The sequence below is a fragment of the Zootoca vivipara genome, chromosome Z (assembly GCF_963506605.1).
Source record: "Zootoca vivipara chromosome Z, rZooViv1.1, whole genome shotgun sequence".
Taxonomy (NCBI): domain Eukaryota; kingdom Metazoa; phylum Chordata; class Lepidosauria; order Squamata; family Lacertidae; genus Zootoca; species Zootoca vivipara.
In genome coordinates, this window is record NC_083294.1 from 16,469,535 (window position 1) to 16,489,876 (window position 20,342).

The 20,342-nt window shown below is 46.3% G+C and overlaps 1 protein-coding gene across 3 annotated transcripts in view; it reads left to right on the plus strand.

The window, feature by feature from the left end:
- The first annotated feature begins 15,491 nt into the window (after nucleotides 1-15,491).
- The window catches only part of RXRA (retinoid X receptor alpha), a 125,713-nt gene continuing 120,862 nt past the window's right edge, over nucleotides 15,492-20,342 (plus strand). For 2 of the 3 annotated variants that reach the window (XM_035113140.2, XM_035113138.2), the window contains exon 1: nucleotides 15,493-16,083. In XM_035113140.2, the coding sequence (XP_034969031.1) occupies nucleotides 16,056-16,083 (28 nt within the window). In that variant the 5' untranslated portion in view covers nucleotides 15,493-16,055. Of the gene's footprint in view, nucleotides 16,084-20,342 lie in introns of all 3 variants that reach the window. The other variant, XM_035113137.2, reaches the window with a different exon arrangement.

The window sequence follows — 20,342 nt, forward strand, 5'->3', positions numbered from 1 at the left end:
GACGACAGAGGACGAGATGGTTGGACACGGACAGTGTTCTCAAAGCCACCAACATAAGTCTAACCAAACTGCGAGAGGCAGTGGAAGACAGGAGTGCCTGGCGTGCTCTGGTCCATTGGGTTACGAAGAGTCGGACATGACTAAATGACTAAGCAACAACAATAAAGCTATGCCCAGAGTAGAGAGAGTGGGTAGAGAAAAGTTTTCCTCCCTTTCTCAAAACACTAGAACTTGTGGACATGCAATGAAGCAGACAGTTTGAATATTCAGGACAGATGAAAGAAAGCCTTCCTTCATAGTTAAAACTATGGAACTCGTTCCCACCGGAGTGATGGCCACCAGCCTGGATGGCTTTAAAAGAGGATCGGACCAACTCATGGAGAAAGAAAGGGCTACTGATGGCTGCTAGCTATGCTCTGCCTCCACTGCAAGTAGTACAGTGCCAGTAATATGAATACCATTTGCTGGAAACTGCTGGAGGGGACACTGATATTGTGATCTGGTTTTGCTTGAGGGTTTCCCAGAGGCATCTGCACGGCCACTGTGAGAACAGGATACTGGACTAGATGGGCCTGATCCAACACAGCTCTTGTTATGTTCTTATGCTCTGGTAATGGAATGTGTGCGTGAGTGAGTGCATGCATGAGTATGCATCACTGCCAACTTTTGAGAATGCAACAGAGGCTTACTCCCCGCTCCCTCATCCTCTTCTGGAAATTCCTGCTCCTTGACCCCAATGTTTGACCCAGCCAAGTTAAGGAAGTACAAGACAGGATCTTGAGCATAACCAGACAGGACATTTTCAGATTCATATTATGTTCTTGAACGTATGCTAAAAGAAGAAGAAGAAAGAAACGAAATTATTAATCTGGCAACATTTTAAGGCTAAAGCATTTTTAAAGCTGCCATGGCTATCTCCATGCATCCAGCATCTGCTTAGCTCACTGGTAAATGGTGCTACAGTTCTCACAAGGCCTCTTCGACCTGAACTAGCCACCTCATGTTTTGTAAGGCTCATCTTAATTTGATTGTGAAGGTGACTTCCCCAGAGCTGGGCTTATTCTAGGTTTGGGGTTTCTGTTGCAGCTTATCTGAATGGCTGAGGAAGCTCGCAGTTAATCAAGATTTCAACATGGAACAGTGGGAAGAAATTGTCATGACTTCCTGCAAAGAATTGTGGGAAATGAGAAAGCTGGTGTAAACTATTTATCTCATTTATTTCAACCATTTGTATACTGTACTGCTTAGTTAAAGCAGACCAATTCTGCATTGCCAGCCAACACAGCCTCCTACCCCGCCATGGCGCCTGGCTGGCTGGAAAAGTCCAACTGCGGCTATTGGGACAAAACTGGGACAGGTAAAGTGAAGCATCTTCAGGCCTCTTTGTGGGTGGGTGAAAATCACTTATCCCCCCCCCAATATAGTCCTGCCCCCCCCAAGGTCTGCAGAACAGTGGACCGGGCCCCTGCTGAAAAAGTTTGCTGACACCTGGTCTGGAGGTAGACAGTCAGGTCATGCATCCACAGCAATGACCGGAGGAAAAATGACCACTGGGAGGAGCGCAGAGAGAGTTGCCCGGGTGCATGTACAGCTGCACAACTGGATGCTTTCATCTACCCCAGCTGTAACAGCTCTCCCACATCAGTCACTACAGCCACAGCCAGTGCTGCAACTTTTCAACAACTTGACCTAACCCCCAAAGGCACATGCCTCCTTCGTCTCCCAAGACAGATAGATGCCAGCAAAGTCAAAGCAGACTCTTAAGTGGTGTGCAAGTGACAGTCAGGCTAAAAATGACTTAAAACTATAAAGTAAGAGTTCACTTAAAAAGTCTGCTGGAATAAAGTTTTCAGTGAGTTCTCCAGGGAGGGAGCCATCCTAAGCACATGGCTCCTGGTGGATATACACAGTGTAGCTGAGCCATGGGGAAGGGCACTGACTCCTGTCAAGATCTCTATGAAAAGGCAGGGATAAAAGGTATATTGGACCCAAAGGGCATTATAAATTAATACCGTAACCTTGAACCTGGCCCAGTAGCATTTTGGGTAGGACCTTTTTGAGAGCAGGGATGATATGCTGGTCTGTCCTCATCAACAGTCCAGCTACAGAGTTTTGCACCAGCTGGATGAAAATATAATAAATAATGTCAAATTTAATCAAGTGAGAGGAAGGGAGTCTAGGGTATCTGCAGTGGAAAAATTCAGACCCATGAGGTTCCTCCATGATAGTTGCAGCCATGCCCCCTCGCAGTCACAGACCTTTCTACAATTCTATAACCTTCTACGGTAATACAATAAACTTATAATTATTCAGTAAAATAATTATTTATCCATTGGATTCGTTCTTGTTACAATTGTATTTTGTAAATAAAGTTTATTAAACAGTTGCTGCTAAGAAAGACAACGAGCAGTGGATGGGGAACTGGAATCTCTCTAGATATCATTCAAGATGGTAATAACTTTATTTTTTAATGTTTTTAAATTGTGGTGAAGGACATTGGCAAGTTTCTTTGCACTGCTTCTGTAAACTACAGGTAGAAGTACTAACCACAGAGAAATTCAAGCTAAATGCTTTTAATGGGGATACTCTATAGACCACTGATGTGGTGCCCTCCAGAGGATTTGGACTACAATTCCCATCAGTTGGAACTGATGGGACTTGTAGTCCAGAGCATCTGGACGGCACCATGTTAGTGAAGAGGGATCTATAGAAAAAACAATGTTAGACAACTTGTTAAGGGAAGTTTTTAACGACTGATGTTTTAATGTATTTTTAACCTTCCTTTGGAAGCCACCCAGAGTGGCTGGGAAAACCCAGCCAGATGGGTGGGGTAGAAATCTATTATTATTATTATTATTATTATTATTATGAAGGATGCATAGCAACCATCCATGTAGATCTCTATGGGTTGCCTTTCAGCTGGATCTACTATCTTCTGTGCCTGTATATGGACAAATAATTTGGCATGATCCAATATCTCCTTAAAGTTATGTTTCTTTTGAAGTTCCATTGTACATAACAGAACTTGCACCCTGTTCTCTTGAAGCAGAAGCACCTTGCATTTTCAGTGTGCCTAAATGCTTGGCTTTGGAACAGACAAAACAACTCCTCCTAGGGGTTCTTGCCATGCATCTTCTCCAGAGGGACCCTGGGGCCAGGAGATGGACTGGGCCAAAAGGCAGAAAGGTGGAGCAGATCCCCAGAGTGCCAGTGAGGGAAATTGTGCCTGGAAGTGGTTGCAGAGGCTGAACTGGGCTGAATTGGGGACTGGGGTGTGAGCTTGAAGTTTCTGACCCACAACCAGAGAGGCTGAACCTGTGAGTTTAGCACTGAAGGGGCTGTTAAATTTGCTTGAACTGAGGACTGTGTGAAGATCCCATGAACAAGGAAATCTGTGTGGCTGTGTGATTTACTTAAGATGAAGAACTGGGTGGAAAGCCCATACAGGCTACTGCAGAGGGGCTTGTTTCTGCTCTTGGGACTGTGAACTGATTTGCAAAGAGATTCTTTTCTGCAAGTTAGCAATGGTCCTGGAATGTTGTTACCGTATATTCCGGCGTATAAGACAACTGGGCGTATAGGACGACCCCCAACTTTTCCAGTTAAAATATAGAGTTTGGGATATACTCACCGTATAAGAAATACAACCCGGTGTATAAGACGACCCCTGACTTTTGAGAAGATTTTCCTGGGTTAAAAAGTAGTCATATATGCAGGAATATACAGTAATTCCTGCCCCCCCCCTTTGTTTTTGGTGGTGGGGACTGGGGAATGCATTTCATTAGAATCACTCAGGTAATCTTTGCTCATTTGAAAGCTGTCTTTGAAATATAGACACTTGGGGTGTGTGGAATATATTTTTATTTACAGGTAGGTAGCCGTGTTGGTCTGCCGTAGTCAAAACAAAATAAAAAAAATCCTTCCAGTAGCACCTTAGAGACCCACTAAGTTTGTCATTGGTATGAGCTTTTGTGTGCATGCACACTTCTTCAGATATTTTTATTGATACTTATCCAAAGATTTACAAAAGTTCATACTCAATACAAAGTATCTTTTTATAATACACCACAATAAAATAAATACTTTAAAAATCTAATCTAAAAAAGAACAGGAGCAAAAGAAAAAGAAAAAAGAAAGCAAAAGAAAAGAAAAGAAAAAAGAAAGAGAAAATAAAATGGAATAAGATAAAAACATGTTCCTCCATCTTTCAGCTAAATATACAGTGGTGCCTCGCAAGACGAATTTAATTCGTTCCGCGAGTCAATTCGTTTTGCGAAAAATTCATCTTGCAAATTGTGGTTTCCCATAGGAATGCATTGAAATTTCTTTTTTTAACCATAGGAACGCAGTAATTAAATTTCAATGCATTCCTATGGGAAACCACGATTCACAAGATGAATTTTTCACAAAATGAATTCGTCTTGCGAGTCACCATCAGATCGCAAGACGCATTCGTCTTGTGAAAAATTCGTCTTGCAGGGCATTTGTCTTGCGAGGTACCACTGTAGTATTAATTACTCATTAACATCTAACTATTCTATTTTCTATAAGCCAATATTTTTCAATATTTAAATCCAGATATTACACATTCATTTTCTCTTTCACGCAAAAAGTCCATAATTGTTTTTGAAATGTAGAATAGACTGCAGTGTGTACCCAGAAGGAGACCGGAGACCGGGAGGATTCCTGGGAAATGAGAAATTGCTTGGTTGGGTTAAACAATGTCACTATTTTTGATTATGTGTTTTAATGCCTTTCCTATCACTTCTGTTGTTGTTTTATTGAGAGGTTTATCACACATCTGAGGTCAGATGTGATTTTCTAGGGTGGATATTGTTACGGGTTTGCAGGGACCAATGATCCCCTAAAATTCCTGGGTGCCAGCTTACCCCCATAACTTCTGAAATTACCAAATGTGCGGTTTGAAGTCCAGTCAGCCTGCTCAGGAGCTGAGCTTGAAGAGGTGCCATCCCAGAATAAAGATAGCAGAGTCATTATCCTGACAAAAGGTGATACATTCAGCATGAGACAAGAAAGGGGGAGGCTGCCAGGATAACAGGGGACATGATGTCACCACAGGAAAATGTGCCTTTTGCAGAAGGCTCTTGAAACAGAGGTTGCCAGGGTGATGGGGGGATGCTGACAGTGAAAGGGGATGGGTTATTTTCTGCAAAGACTGCTGGGAAGAAGATGGAGGAATAAGGCCATTCTCCATGTGGAAGAGGCAGCAAGCAAGACTGGCTGCTGGTTTGGACCCAAGCTTGCTGAAGCTATGAGAGGAGCAATGAGGGACAACCATGGGGCATAATGTTCTGCACCCTTTCCATTGAAGGCTTTTGTTGTAAATGTTGTTGTTGTTGTTTCAATTTATATACTGCCCTTTATCAAAAGATCCCAGGGTGGTGCACAACTTTAAAACATATTAATGATAAAAACGTAATAAAAAGCATACTGACAGACTAAACTACAGTAGTCATCATAGGTAGCGCTTTGTCCTGGATCTTAGGCAAGTCAATTGGAAAATTGCAGGTTTTTTGTAAAGCTCAACAATTTTGGGGCTGTCCTGGTTTTTACTTTGTGAAAAATATCAAAACCCTATCATAATAACAGTCATCTCCCCCACACTTTTACAGACCATAGTTATTTAATAGCCACAAGCCTGGTAAAGAGGAATGTTTTTGTCTGGTGCTTAAAGACGTAATGATGGCGCCAGGCGAGCCCCTCTGGGAAAAGCATTCCACAATTGGGGAGCCACCACAGAGAAGGCCTGTTATCTTGCTGCCAAGCTCCAAACCTCTCTGGGATGGGGGACATAGAGAGGGGCCTCAGATGGTTTATATGTGTAAAATAAACCATATTTCTTAAGGATAAGGATACTAGACTCTGCGGTGCCTTGATTTCCCAATGGGAACACAATCCCACATGAGCGCCTAGAACCCTCTGGCCTTTGTTGCTCGGCAGAGATTGGGGGTGGTGTGTAGACTCTCCTCCATTCACTCTGATTGGCTCTAGCCAGCACAAAGGGTGAGAAGAGTGTGGCTAAATATCTCCCCCTTCATGCTGAGTGGGTAGCAATATTGGAAACAGAGACCATGCTGCAGAAATAGTAATGTGTCTTGGAACCCCAGCCCCTGACATCTATACCTCTATGTCCTCCTCACCAACCCAAGTTTCTCAGGAGGCTGTTGGCAGGAATCAGTCTGTAGTACTGATGCTCTCATTGAAGAAAAGGTGATCTCAGTTCCTCTCTCTCTCTCTCTCTCTCTCTCTCTCTATCTCTATCTCTATCTCTATCTCTATCTCTATCTCTATCTCTATCTCTATCTCTCTCTCTTCTGTGTGTGTGTGTGGTGACAGGCAGAACTTTTTTTTTTTTTAATATAGTGATGAAGCGCAAGGAAGGTTATCTGAGGAATCGTGACTCACAAACCTTTCTGCCGTGTGACTCCAATATGTTGACAAGCAATTGCAGGAGAGAATGAATTTACTTTGGTTACTAGGAAGGCTGCAGGAGGCGTAACATTGATGCAGTGAGCTTTGGGAAGGAAGCCCTGGCAACCACATAGGGTTGTATATAATACCAGCCATTCTCAGAGTAGACCCGATGAAGTCAATAGGCATGATTCCCTTAGTGTCATTCCTTTCTGAGTAAGAACTGAGTGGAACTTAGTTGGATTCAAGCCCACTTTTCTACATCATGCTCAAATTTTGGAAGCAAAATGGTAGAATCATAGAAGCACATTGCAGGGTAGGAAAGTACTTCCAAGGCTCATCAAGTCCACCCCCTTGCAATGCAGGAATCATGGCTGAAGAATCTTCTACAGATAGCTATCCAAACTCTGTTTATAAACTCCGAAGAAAGGAGAGACCACGTCTCCTGAGCTTGTAGAATCATAAAACAATAGAGTTGCAGAGTTGGAAGGCCCCCTACAATGTAGGAATCACAGTTAAAGAATCCCTGACCAACAGCCATCCAACCTCTGTTTCAAAACCTCCAAAGAAGGTGAGCCCCTCACCTTCCATGGTAGTCCCCTTTGTCAAACAGTTCTTGGTTTCAGAAAGTTATTCCTAATGTTTGGTTGGAAACTTCTTTCTTTTCATTTGAGTCCATTGGTTTGGATCCTACCCTGTGCACAACCATCTTCCATGCTATTGCTTTTCAGATATTTGAAGACTTTCTTCTGAAATCGTGGCATCCAGAACTGGAAACATGACTCTAGGTGTGGTCTGACCAGGGCAGAATAGAGCGGTACTATGACTTCCCTTGATCTGGACACTATACTTCTGTTGATGCAGCCTAGAATAGCATTAGCTTTTTTGCTGCTGCTGCTGCATCACACTGTTGACTCAAGCGAAGCTTGTGGTCCACTAAGACCTCCAGATCCTTTTCACATGTCCCTGCTGTCAAGCTGGGTGTCCCCCATCTTATATTTGTGCAACTGGTTATTTCTGCCTAAATGAATAACCTGATATTTGTCCTTATTGAAAAGAGAGTCTGAAGGTTCCCCAGGTTGTCATTCCGAGGCCCAAATGGAGAGAATCGTTTTCACGTGACTTGATTGGTGGATTTACTGTCACAAGAGCTAGCAAAGTTAATTAATTACACTCCAGGTACAACATCTACTTACCATCAAGTTAGAATGCTATTAATTATTATTAACTAGGATTTGTACAACACACACCTGGCATGCAAAGTGCTTCATGTGCTTTATATCAATGATGGCTCAACACCTGTGAGCCACAATAGTACCAGTGCTCAGAGTCAGGGAACAAATTATGGGAGTAGAGCAAGGGTATGCACAGACATGCTCCCCCTGCAGGCATTCAGGATCATCTGGCTGTCCACCAAGACTGGAGTGACTTTCTGGATGTTGGTGGGTTCCAGTTCCTGTCAGCCCCAGCAGCCAGCATGACCAGTGGTCAAGCATGTTGAGGAACAGGCATTGTAAGTCCAGCAACATTCAGAAGGCACTAGGCTGCAAAAGGCTAGAATGGACAGATCCTTGGTCAGAACTCCTTGCCTGTGGAAAGGCTTTAGGCTAGAGTTCTCCTGGACAGGCAGGGTTGCATTTAGGCAAATTTTAGACACTGAACTTTATTATTACTAGTTTATCATTACTAAAAGGATTACTGTTATTTCCTTTGAGAAGTGATCTTTATACCATAAATTTTAAATTATTCTGACTGTTGAAGTTCTTACCATGAAATTGATTCAGTATCTTTAACGGAGGTGATTCATATTGTTGTTAGTTGGCTTCCAATTGTCTTGGGAGACAATGGAAGAGTGTGCCTTTGGAGGTCAAGTCAAGCTGTTAGAGAGTTACTGTGCCTGCTGTGGCTGTAGAGACCGATACGGGAGAGACATGTTTTATTGCAGCTGGGGCAGATGAAGGTGTTCTGTTTCACTGCTTCAGGTGCACCATGGCATTTCTTATCTCTGCACTCCTCCCAGCAGTCATTCCTCCCCTGGTCACTGCTGTGGATACACAACCTGACTGTCAGTCTCCAGGCACTGTGGCCATTCCCACATGGCAATATTCATGTTGCCAGCCTTCATGTCTCATTTGCAGTCATCTTTACAATGAAGAGTTGGTCTGCCAACAAACCTAGTGCCTGAGGCCAGCTCCATGTAATGCTCCCTAATAAAAAAATTGAATTTTTTTCACAATTAAAGACAATTTAAAACAGCCACCAACCTATTAAAGCATTAAAACAGGTGCACTTTCCCCTGCACCTCCAGATACACAACCAACTTGTCTCATAATTCTTTGTGCAAGGGTTCCTCAGGCAGCACCTGGTCCAGGGCGATGTCTGGCCGGCTGGGGAGGCTGAACTGGGCCCTTCAGTAGAAAGTGGGCAGGCCCTTGTGCTCCTCCTCCTCGAGCTTGAAGAGGCCCTTCAGGCCCCAAGTGTCGAGCATGGGACCTAGACTATCAGCAAAGATGGACTTGTCCATCTCCCTTTTCCAACTCCCAGCCTCCACACCTGCAACAAAAAGCCAAGACTGTTCTCTGTGTTGTGACTAATCTTCCTGGTGGGTACCTGCATTCAGATGGTACCCCCCTTGCTATACTTAGTTCCAATTTTGTTTTAATGAGCTCTTTTAATGCCTCACGTTGTTCAGCAAATTGTTGTTGTTGTTCAGCAAATTCCTTTCTCAAACTCCCTTCTCCCTCTCACAGGGGAGGCTCCATGTTATCTCCAGCCTGTTCAAATCGCAGTTCAGCTGCGTTCTTTGTCTCCTGCTCTTTTAAAAGGTTTGTAAGGTCTCTGTTTTTGCTTTGTGAAGGGCCCTTAGACATCTCCTTATCTCCTCTACTAATTTGAAAGCTAGTAGCAGGTCAAAAATTCCTCTCGCAGCCAGATTTCACAGGATGTTAGCCAGGTCTCCAAGATTAAGCAGCCACCTTCAGTAGCAAAACAACGTTAGCCAATGTAGATGTCACAGAGGCATCACTTCAAGTGGTTGTAAGTTGTCCACAACTTATTTACATAAAGCAGCATGCTCAAAACACAAGCCTGGTAGACCTCATCTTGGTATGGACATTAGCATCACATTCTCCTATACCCTTTTGGAGAGGTGAGCCATTGCCGTAGCTTCCTTGTCAATACACTTGTCCAGCTCAGCATCAACGGAAAGCTTGGTGGTTATGGTAGAGCCCAGGAAGACAAAATCATCCATTACTTCAAGCAGGTGGTCACCAGTGTTGATGCATGGAGTGCTGGCAACACCCCAGTCCAAGATGTCGGTCTTCACCAGGCTGATCGTGAGGCCAAACTCCATACAGACTTGGGCAAAATGGCTAATGACTGTAGAGCTTCATTGGAGTATACTGTCAAGTCTGTGTCATCTGCAAACAACATCTCTCAGATAAGGAGCCATCACACTTTTGTCTTGGCATGGAGACATGCCAGGTTGAACAGACCTCTATTGCTCCTTGAATGGAAACACACAGGCCCGGCTCTAGGTAAGGTCCCAGTGGCGCGGGGCGCCAGGGCGCAGGGCCGGCGGGGGGGGGGCGCTTGCGACGAAGTCGCGCTGCGAGGGCGGGGGAGCCGGAGCGTTCTTCGTGCCTCAGCGCCAGGGCGCCCGACCTGCTTGAGACGGCCCTGGAAACACATACCAGTTTCAGTCAAAGTGAAGGCATAGGTGAGCAGCAGGAGAGAGGAATATGCCAAAGAGAGTTGGGGCAAGAACACAGCCTTATTTCTCACCTCTCTTTATAGGGAAGGTGTCTGAGGATGAGCCTTCATATTGGATGGAGTAGCACTTGTTCTTGTGGAAGGACACAATCATATTGTGGAGCTAAGCTGGGCATCCTATCTTACTGAACAGTGTGAAGAGTCTTTTTTGGCTGATGAGGTCAAAAGTCTTGCCAGGTTTAAGAAGATGGTGAACAACAGGCATCTCTGCTATCAGCATTTCTTCTGCAGGTGGTGCAGGGACAAAATCATGTTGAGCTCTAAAGCTGCATTGACAGGATAGACCCTGTCAGTGAGTGACTGTAATCTGTTGAGAACTACACAAGCAAAGGCTTTCCCCACAGAATGCAGCAGAGAGATTCCACAATAGTTGTTACAGTCATGACAGTCACTTGTGGCCCCTTCCAACTCTTGTGGAGATGCATCATGAGGGAGGAATTGAGGCTGGCTTTCAGCACTTCTGTTAGGATTCCTCCTGTCCTGGGGCTTTACTACATGCCTGAGAGTTGATGGCGTTCTTCAGCTCATCAAGGGAGGGAGGGACTTCTAGCTCTTCCAAGAGAGGCAGAGTCTGGATGCTGTCAACTGCTGTCTCAACGACCATGTTTTCCCATCAGTACATTTCTTTTTTTAATTTTTTTTAAAAAAACCTTTATTTCATATTAAAATTACAAAAAGAAAATACATATAACAAAATACAGACATTACAGATAAATCAAACATTGCAGACATTATCTAAAATGTTATAGCATTGTTAAACATAATCCAATATTCCAAAACATAAACATAATCTTCAAACAGTCTCCCATCAGTACATTTCTTGATAGTGCTCTGTTCATTGCTTCGTCTGCTTGCTGATCTTTCCAGGCCAGGTTTTCAGAGGTGGTGTTTTTCTGCATGTTGGTCCAAAAGCTTTCTTCATGCATATATACATTTTGTGAGCAATGCAGGTGTGAGCAGTGAGTTGGATGCCCTGACATGGCTTTAGCAGGGTGCCAGCTCCTGGGGGCCGAGCCCTTTTGGGTCCCCTCAATATTTTTGGGGTTGGCGCCAGCTCTCTCCCAATGTCCCAAAAGCATGGAGGTGAAGAGCTCCAGCGTCCACTTCCTTCTCCTCCTCCTGCTGCTGTACAGGGGAAGGAGGGTTGAAGCAGCTTCCCACCAGTGGCGGCGCCAGAAGAAGGCAGCGGAGGAGCCGCTGGTCATTGAAGTTGCACAGCCAACAAGTTTGTCTCTGTCCCTGGCTCCTCCTGATGCCCTGGCATCACACATGCAATGCCCCCCCCCCAATTGCTCTTGCAAGCCAGCACCTCTGGCCAGTAGTCATTGACACATTGTCTGGCAATCTGCTGGGCACTAATCCTTTACTTTCTCAGTGCAGCAAGTGTCTTTTCACAGGGTGTATGCTTGTAGTTCACAAGAGTCTCATGCTTTGCAATGATAACAGGCTCCATGTCCTTCATGTCAGCCTCAAACCAGTCAGGGACCTGTTGTTCTCTTTTGCCAAAGGAGGACATAGCTGTGTTGTAGGCTGCCTCTTTCATGTGGTTCCACCTTGCTTTGACAATATCTCTGGGGCAGTTCAGTAGAGCTTGTTCAACGGAATCAGAGAAATACTCACAGATTTCAGGTATGACTGTTCTGGCAGTGTTGATTTGAGGCCACACTTTCTGCTTTGTGCTATGGGCCCCCTTTGGCTGGATAAGGATTTTGCTCATCACCAGAGAGTGATCTGTGTAGCAATCAACACTGTGGTAGCTCCATGTGACATGAACAAAGTTCAATGCCGATTCCCTGGTTACAATCAAGTCCAGCTTGTGCCAGTGACCTTGGATGTCTCTAGGACATTCAGTGTTTTGTCTTGGTAGAGAAGATAGTGTTCGTGACTCAGAGGCTGTGATACAAGCATAGCTCAAGCAGCCTTTGTCTGGTCTCATTCATGCTGCCCATACCAAAGTGATCTACGCAGTTACCCCATTTGTGATGATCGCCCCCCAACTCATAGCCTGAGACCCTCCTGACAGCCTGGTCTAGTTCCTTGTAGAACTGGTCCTTGGTTTGTATGCCAGAGCACATAGTGGGAACGTAGACACTCAATATGTTAACCAGACTGGAGGTGTTTGAGAGGCAAAGGGAAAGCAAGCATTCTCAGTTATCAAATACAGCAGGAAGTTCCTCACTGAGAAGCCATGAATACATAGGTCTTCTGGGTGCCCTCCTTGCCAGAAGACGGTGTGGTCCTTTATTCGAGGCAGCCATTAGAAGTTGGTCTGGTCTCCTGTAAAGTGGCAATGTCAATGTTGAACTTTTCCAGCTCATGGTCAATAATGTCCATCTTCAATGAGTTGCTGACCTGCAACATAGACAAGCTAGCACACATGGTCCGGACACTCTAGCTTTCTAGGCACAAGGGGGCTTGTTTCTTTTCTTCTTTTACATGGTGCAGTGGTTTGGTCCACTTGTCGAGTGATACTGTAAGCTCTAAGCATTCACTGTAGCAGGTGGACGGTGGCGGATCAGCACCTTATTGACCAGGGGCTGCCTGGCTTAAGGTGGATGATAGCTGACCAGTGAGACTTGATTATCTCTTCCACCAATGAAGGCAACCCGTAGTGCTCATACTTTATGCCAATCAGGTTGAAATTACAACTCATAACTGCTGCCTCCCCCACCAGAGGTACTGCCCCTCCCCTAACACCCCCCCACACACAAAAAAGCGGATCAAATAAATATTAGTAGCAGCTGCCGCCGCCGCCGCCACAATAATAGTAGTAATACTACTGGTAGTGTTAATCTATTGATTAGATTTTGTAACCACACGGCAGGTTAAAACAATCTAAAGAATATCAAAAACAGAATACAATCTAGAGAGTTGGGTAGGTCCCCAAATACATCTCTTAGGTGTCATAGGCTTTTGAGATGGCAATATCTATCACTTTCCTCCTTTTAAAATGGGGAATGCCAACCCTGCTGTGTATCTGAAGAAGTGTGCATGCACACGAAAGCTCATACCAATGACAAACTTAGTTGGTCTCTAAGGTACTACTGGAAGAATTTTTTTTTAAAAAAAATTAAATTTTGTTTCTGCTGCATTCTGTTCTCTTTCTGCTGAGCAGAGCCATGGATGGTGTTTGAGTCCCAAAGTCATGCCCTGAGTGTACCAATGCTGACAGGCTCATTTTCTCCATGTCAGGAGTGGTTGTGGTTGCTGTTCTTTAAACTGTGGGGAACTTTCTAGGTCAAACATGGGCGTAGGCAGGGGGGGCAGGAGGGGGCAATTGCCCCCCCTAGAAGCAAAGGCTGAGGGGTGCAGCAGTGTGGCAGCCCCAGGCTCCCGCTCCCGGCGCGAAGCTCCAGAGTCGCACAGGGAACACGAGCCTGTGGCTGCGTCCTCCGCGCCTCCCAGGTCTTCGGAGGAGGTGGCCCCAGGCTCCCACTCCCAACGCGAGCCTGGGGCCACCTCCTCCGAAGACCTGGGAGGCGCGGAGGAGGCAGCCACAGACTCGCGTTCTTGGCGTGACTCTGGAGCTTCGCGCCGGGAGCGGGAGCCTGGGGCCGCCTCCTCCGAAGACCTGGGAGGCGCAGGCCACGTGGCCCCGCCCACATTTCCGCTGTGGCCCCTTGCCCCCGCCCCTTGCCCCCCCTAATTTTGATCCTGGCTACGCCCCTGAGGTCATATGTAATTCAGCCAGAACCTGGAGTGTGTGGGGGGCAGGGGGAAAACATCATGCTCCTTCTGGGGTAGTTTGTCCACCTTTGGACCCCACCCTGCATCTGTGGCTCCTAGAAGCTATTGGCATGTGACAGCAGCCACACCCTGGGAAATGAATTAAACTGGCCAGCTAAGCCAGGTGAGGGGAGCCGATGGGTCTCAAACTCTGAGCTAGGGACTTGTTTACCCCCTGCATGCAAAGACAGGGTCCAGTGGATTGAGGAGATGATACTAATACTGTGTCTAATGATCAAGGAGATGGTTTCTGCATGTGCTGGAGAGGGAAGTGAGGGGCAGAAGGAGCTCCTCAATCTGAGAAGGTTGGAGGTTTAACCTAGAAGGAAAATTCTGGCCTTAAACTTCTGCTGCCTTGTGGCTATACTCATCAGGGACAAAGGCTTTGGGAGTAAACCCCGAGGAATAATCTCTATCCACTGCATTGTGGGACATCTTTGGGAGAGGAAAAGGCAAAGGAGTAAACCCTACACAAATCTGGAGCAGAGTCGCTAAAGTGGATGGCTGGCACCTTGTACGCCTCCGTCCGGCAACTCCTGCAGCCAAGCTGGTGCCAAACATATTGCTCTGCTTTACTTTGGTTTGAACCTTACTTCATTTTTAAGGCTCATCACTTGATGGTGGAGCCTGTGGACAACACAGAAAAGGTCCCAGGTCAAATTCCTGATGACATCTCCTGGTGGGGCTGAGGGAAGAGACAGTGGTGGAGCATTCCCCTCAGCACCTGGGGCAGGTGCACTGCACATGTTCCAGGGCATGCGCAGCACACCATGGACACTGGGGATGCCGCTGGAGTGACCCTGGTTCTCTGGCTGGCTGGCTTTGAGGGGCGCATTCATAGCGCCCTGCAAACCCAGAGTTGCTTTGTGAGACTCACAGGGGTGGCTCTGAGCTTGCAGGGAGCCGGGAGCTGCTGCTTCCATCTTGGGCACCCTCCAGCTGGAGGGCAGCTGGGAGGGAAATGGCGGTTCAGGCACCCTGCGAGCCCAGCCCCACGCTGCTTTTGCTGTACTGAGGTTGTTGATCAACGATTTGACTCCGTTGAAGGCAGGTTCCACTGTTTCTATCTACCGCAGCCCTTCATCCAGAACGATGAGGACTAGAATCTTAACTTTATTCTTAGGGGAAGGGCCATATAGCTCTCAGTTGGTGGGCTCAAGCTTTGCATGCAGGATGAGGCAGCATCCTATGTCCCTAGCAGGGGTGACAACTTGAATAAAATATTGAGGTGCGTGTGGCAGGTAAGCCCCGCCACGCATAATCGACCGCAGGACATGGCAGTCAACACACCATTTGACTCGCAATGCCCACCAACTTTGGGGGCCCCCAGCCCCCTCAAGTATTTTATGTGGGGGACGAAGGGAGTCTGGCTGTAGGAGTTGGCTCCTAAGGTCCCTAAGGCAATCTCCCCCTCCGAACCTTCCACTCCCTAAAATCCCAGCTGCGCGCGCCCTGAGACCCGGACAATGCCCCGTCGCTGCTAGACCTGTCGGCCGTCAGGTTACCCCTTGCGGGGTCCCTTTTGCAATTTCAGCTGCGGGCGGTGGAAGGGGAGAAGCAGCAAAGCGAGTGTGCGAGTGAGTGAGAGAGACAGAAACAGAGCGGGGCACGCGCGGGCGCGCACACACACCCGAGTACTTTAGTTATATTGTTGGGTGAGTTTGCAACAACTCCCTCCGTCTCGGCTTCGCGCGGACCCCGTGGGAGCGGAATTTTTGACTCGCCTCTCGCTGGGACTTTCTTGGTGGCGTTTTCCTATCTAGACCTAGAGATAGTCACCTTCATCTTTTTTTATTTTTCTTCCAAGTTGGGGTGGTGGACTAGAGGAGGAACAGGAAAGAGAGGGGGCAAAGGGGGGAGACCCCCCCGAAATCAACAAATTAATCTCCAAACAGCCAACCTTTGCACAAGTAATTCTTGCGGAGAGAGGGGGCAGAAAAAAAAATCACTTAAATCTGCCTCCTAAAAAAAACAAACCCTTCTTCCGGCTTTGATTTTTTTTTGGTCCTGTGCGGTTTCTTCTTCTTTCTTTGCTCCCCTTCCTTTTTTAATTAAAAAGAAAAAAGAAATTCCTCCACCGATCGTTCTCCTACAAATCGCTTTTGGCATGAGTTAAACCAGCAGCGATGGACACCAAGCATTTTCTTCCATTGGGTGAGTTTTATTGGCTGATTTTCCTCGGCTTCTTTTCTTTTTTAAAAAAAAAAAGAAAGCAAGCGGGGCGGCGTGGTGGTGGTGGTGGGGAGCTGGAGAGGGGCCGCTTTGGGAAAAAAAATATGCAAAGCTATATTGTAATATCTCAATGTTGCCAATGTTACACACACGCATACAATATTGAGTGTCGTGGAAAGGGATCTGGGAAATGGGGTGTGTTGTGGGGGAGGTAAAATGTCTTTATTACGCAGCCGATCTTTTGATCACAGAGAAGGTCCGGGCTCTCCGCTCTCTCTCTAAGGGGGGGAGGGGAAAGGGGGTGGCCAGGAGCGAAAACCCCTTTGATAACATTTCAAAGAAGGGGCCTTGTCAATTTCACAAGGCTCCCTCGTCGTTTTCACTCTCCCGGTGCAAATCATGGGCAAATCAGGGCAGGCCACGGCGATCTGTTGTGTGGCTTTTGTGTTGCATTTGATTTTTATTTTAAATGCTTTTTTAAAAAAGTGATCTCTGCAGATTTGCATGGAGCGCCTTGGGAGAGTCCAAGGAAGAACCCATGCAATCCTCCCCTTCCAAAAAAAACCCCCCACTGTTAATTGCTGGGGGGAGGGAATGGGTTTGTTGTTGTTGTTTGAGGGGAAGACACCGTTTCTGGGATCGGGTCTGGCTGCGTTTCCTTTTTCGCCTTTGGAAGTTGGCAGTGGGTTGAGCGATTGAACGTGGGGCGGAGTGGAGTGGGAGGGAGAGAGATCCGAAAGAGGCTTTCAAAATCGAGAGGAAAAAGGCCCGATCTTGCAACTGTTGCAAAACTCCAGCGGTGATCCCACCACGGTGTGGGAAAGTTTCTCTGCAAAAGAAAAATAGCAGAAAAGTGATCCAGTTAACTTCCCAATCCAGCTCTGCGTTTTGACTTTTGAGTTCTGAATAGAATAAGCAGCTCCTTGTGATTTTAGGGGGCGGGCTTTTTAAGCAGGAAAAACTATTGGTTAACAGTTTCCACTTATGGATTTTAGGGGGATTTGTAATTTTTTTATCCGCCCCCCCCCCCTTGGGGAAGGCAAATCTTGAATCCTAGCATATTTCTGGAACTGTAGCTTTAAAAGAACACACCTATTGCTCTTCTCTCACCCCCATGGTATTTCTTCCCTCCTTTAATTTTTATTTCTCTTTAAATCTGTTTTCAATGCATCTTCTCCTCCCAAAAACCTCCCCAAAAGCACAATGCATTTGGTAGGACTATTTACAAAGTCTGTGAGGGTTACAGCCAGCCTTGATGTAGGAGCCTAGTCTTGACAGAAATATTGGATGGTGAGCGGATTCCTCTGACACCACTCCCACTCCCAGTCTTACACCTCCTCCTCCTCCTCCTTTCTTTTCCTTTCAAATTAATTTCCACCAGCGATTTTTCCTTCCTTATTTATGACAAGAGTTTCAAGCACTTTTCACCCCTGTTCTAACTTGCTAGTCTTTGCCACTGTCTGAATTTCTCTCTCTCTCTCTCTCTCTTCTGGTTGATGCTCACGGCTGAGCATGATAAAAGTTCTGAGAAGCAGGTTCAGTGTGGCCTCTTTCTGTGGTTTGCCTCGTGAAGTGCTGCACTTGGAGATAGCTGCGGTGGGGGGCTGCATTTGCACCCGTCTCTTAATAATCTCTTAACCACCAGGGTTGGTACCACTGGAAAGGGCAAATTCGTGGAGGAGAAGGCCATTGATGACCACTAGCCACAGTGGCTATTCTCTGACTGGCAGCAACACTTCTGAATATCAGTTGCTGTAAACTGCAGGAGGGGAGAGGGCTCCTGCTTTTGGGCTTCCCATTCAGGTACCTGGTTGGCCATGGTAAGAACAGGATGCTGGACTAGATGGGCCACTGACCTGAACCCGCAAGTTTGCCTTATTTTTTTAAGTTTTGCCTTAGGTTTGATTCTTTCCATTCACGAAAGTAAACTTTGTAGTGAACTATTCCCAAAGTTGTGCATCTGTGACATGTATGTTCATCATATCCCCCCATGATCTGATCTTATTTTTATTCACTCTGTTCTGTTTCTTTGGTCCTTTGCATCTTCAATCGATTTGCAATGTGCCCTGAGATGGTAAGATGAAAGCGTGAGAGATGATAATGCATAATAAATAACGTATAAAATGTGTGAACTGCAGATAAAAACACTCCTTCTACAGCCTCCAAGGAATTTGCTTTTCTCTTGCATACAGAATGTCCCAGGTTCAGTTGCCAATTGCATCTCCAGGTAGGTTCTGAGAAGGTCCCCTGACCGAAAATTGCAGAGACCCATTTCTGCCACTCAGCGCAGAAAGCATTGAGCTCAGTGGACCAATGGGCGAACTCAATATGAGACAACTCATTTATTTAGGAGCACAAGGACTGGGATATTAGTTTGGAGGAAGGAGCATAACTCAGTGGCTGAGCACCTGCTTTGCATGCAGAATGTTCCAGGTTCAATCCTCACCTGCATTTCCAGGTAGGGCTGCAAAGATCCCCTGCCTGAAACCTTGGAGAGCCACTGTCAGTGTAGATTGTACTGAACTAGAAACTCCAGTAGTCTGATTCAGGATAAGGCAGCTCCCTACATTCCTGTTCAATTGAACATTCAGAATGATGAGGACTAGAATAATCACTTTATTATTTTGGGAATTGTTGCTTTGCATGCAGAAGGGCCCTAGGTTCATTCTCTGACATCTCCAGAACAGGGTAGGCAGAGACCCTCTGATTGAAATCCTGGAGAGCTGCTACCAGTCAGCTACCAGGGGTCTGACTCAGTAGAAAGTCGCTATGTTCACTGACAGTAGGGTTCACACACACATACGAGCCCCCAAATAGTTCAGTTGGTTGGAGCTTGGTGTTGATCATGCCAAGGTTGCAAGTTTGATTCCCGTATGGGACAGCTGCATATTCCTGCATTGCAGGGGGGTGGACTGGATGACCCTCAGGGTACCTTCCCACTCTTCTATAATTCTGTGTTGAGATTTCTGCATTGCAGGGGGTTGAACTTGATGATCCTCAGGGTCTCTTCCAACTCTGTGATTCTTTGATTCTATGAAACAGCAAGCACAATACAGTGGTACGTCTACTTACGAATTTAATGCGTTCCGAATGCACATTCGTATGTCGAAAAAAATTGTAAGTCGAATCCCATAGGAATGCATTGGGAGAAAAAATTCGTAAGTCGAAGCAACCCTATCTAAAAATTTGTAAGTAGAAAAAATCCTATCTAAACCGCATCCAAGATGGCGGACGGAACTCCATTTGTAAGTAGAAACATTCGTAAGTAGAGGTACCACTGTATTCTCCTTTAGGTACCTGCACATTTTTAGAATCCGATGCAGAGGGCTTGAGTCTATGAAAATGTATGTTATAATAAATGCTTTGGTCTTGAAGGCAGGGAGTGAAGTGGCCCTCCAGCATGCTCTACTTGGCCCTCAGGGCACCCCCCCAAGCCACACTCTCTTCCTAGACCACACCTCTCACTAGCCCTGCTCTGTTAAGTCCTTAACAACTGCTTTCGTCTGGCTGCAGAGGTGTCCTTGAACTGTGATGATGCCTTTTGCTTTGCCTGGATACAGGATGGAGGAGGCGTGTGGGTGTTGAAACTAGTCTACTGCACAAAGATAAAATTCACATCTGCTGCTCTGCTCACCTTTTCCTCTAGCCTTGCCCACAACCGGCTCATGGCCTCTGGAAGGTTGCTTAGAAAGTTGTGGACACAAACTTAAAAACCTTACCGTCCAAAGGCAAAAGACTGCGGTCTGTCTGTATGGCCCCCTCAGACTGATTTCCCAACCACTCCCAATTACGGTGCTATCTTCTGCCTCCCCCCCCCTTTTTACTCCCAAGACAGTTTTTGGAAGGCAACTGAGTCATGTGTTGTGGGTATGATGGAATAATTCTCTCTTTTGTGCTGCTGCTACTGCTGTGTGTGTGTGTGTGTGTGTGTGTGTGTGTGTAGAAGATAACCCATGAAGAGCTCGAAAGGATGGCATCCCCTCTTCCTGGATTCTTGGTACTCCACCACCCTGAAAGCGAGAGAGTGGTTAAGGCACACAGCGAAACCTCATCTAGACTTCATTTTTTTGACTGGCTGTGAGTCAGGGTTTGCCTTCTGCCAAGCCATTGGGCATGGATGTGCCTCAGGTTCGTGGCTTTGCCTCCACAGTCTGCTTCTGAATACCAGTTGCTATCAGTTGCTGGAAGCAGCAGGACAGGAGAGTGTTCTTGTGCTCAGGTTCCGCCTGAAGGCTTTGCAT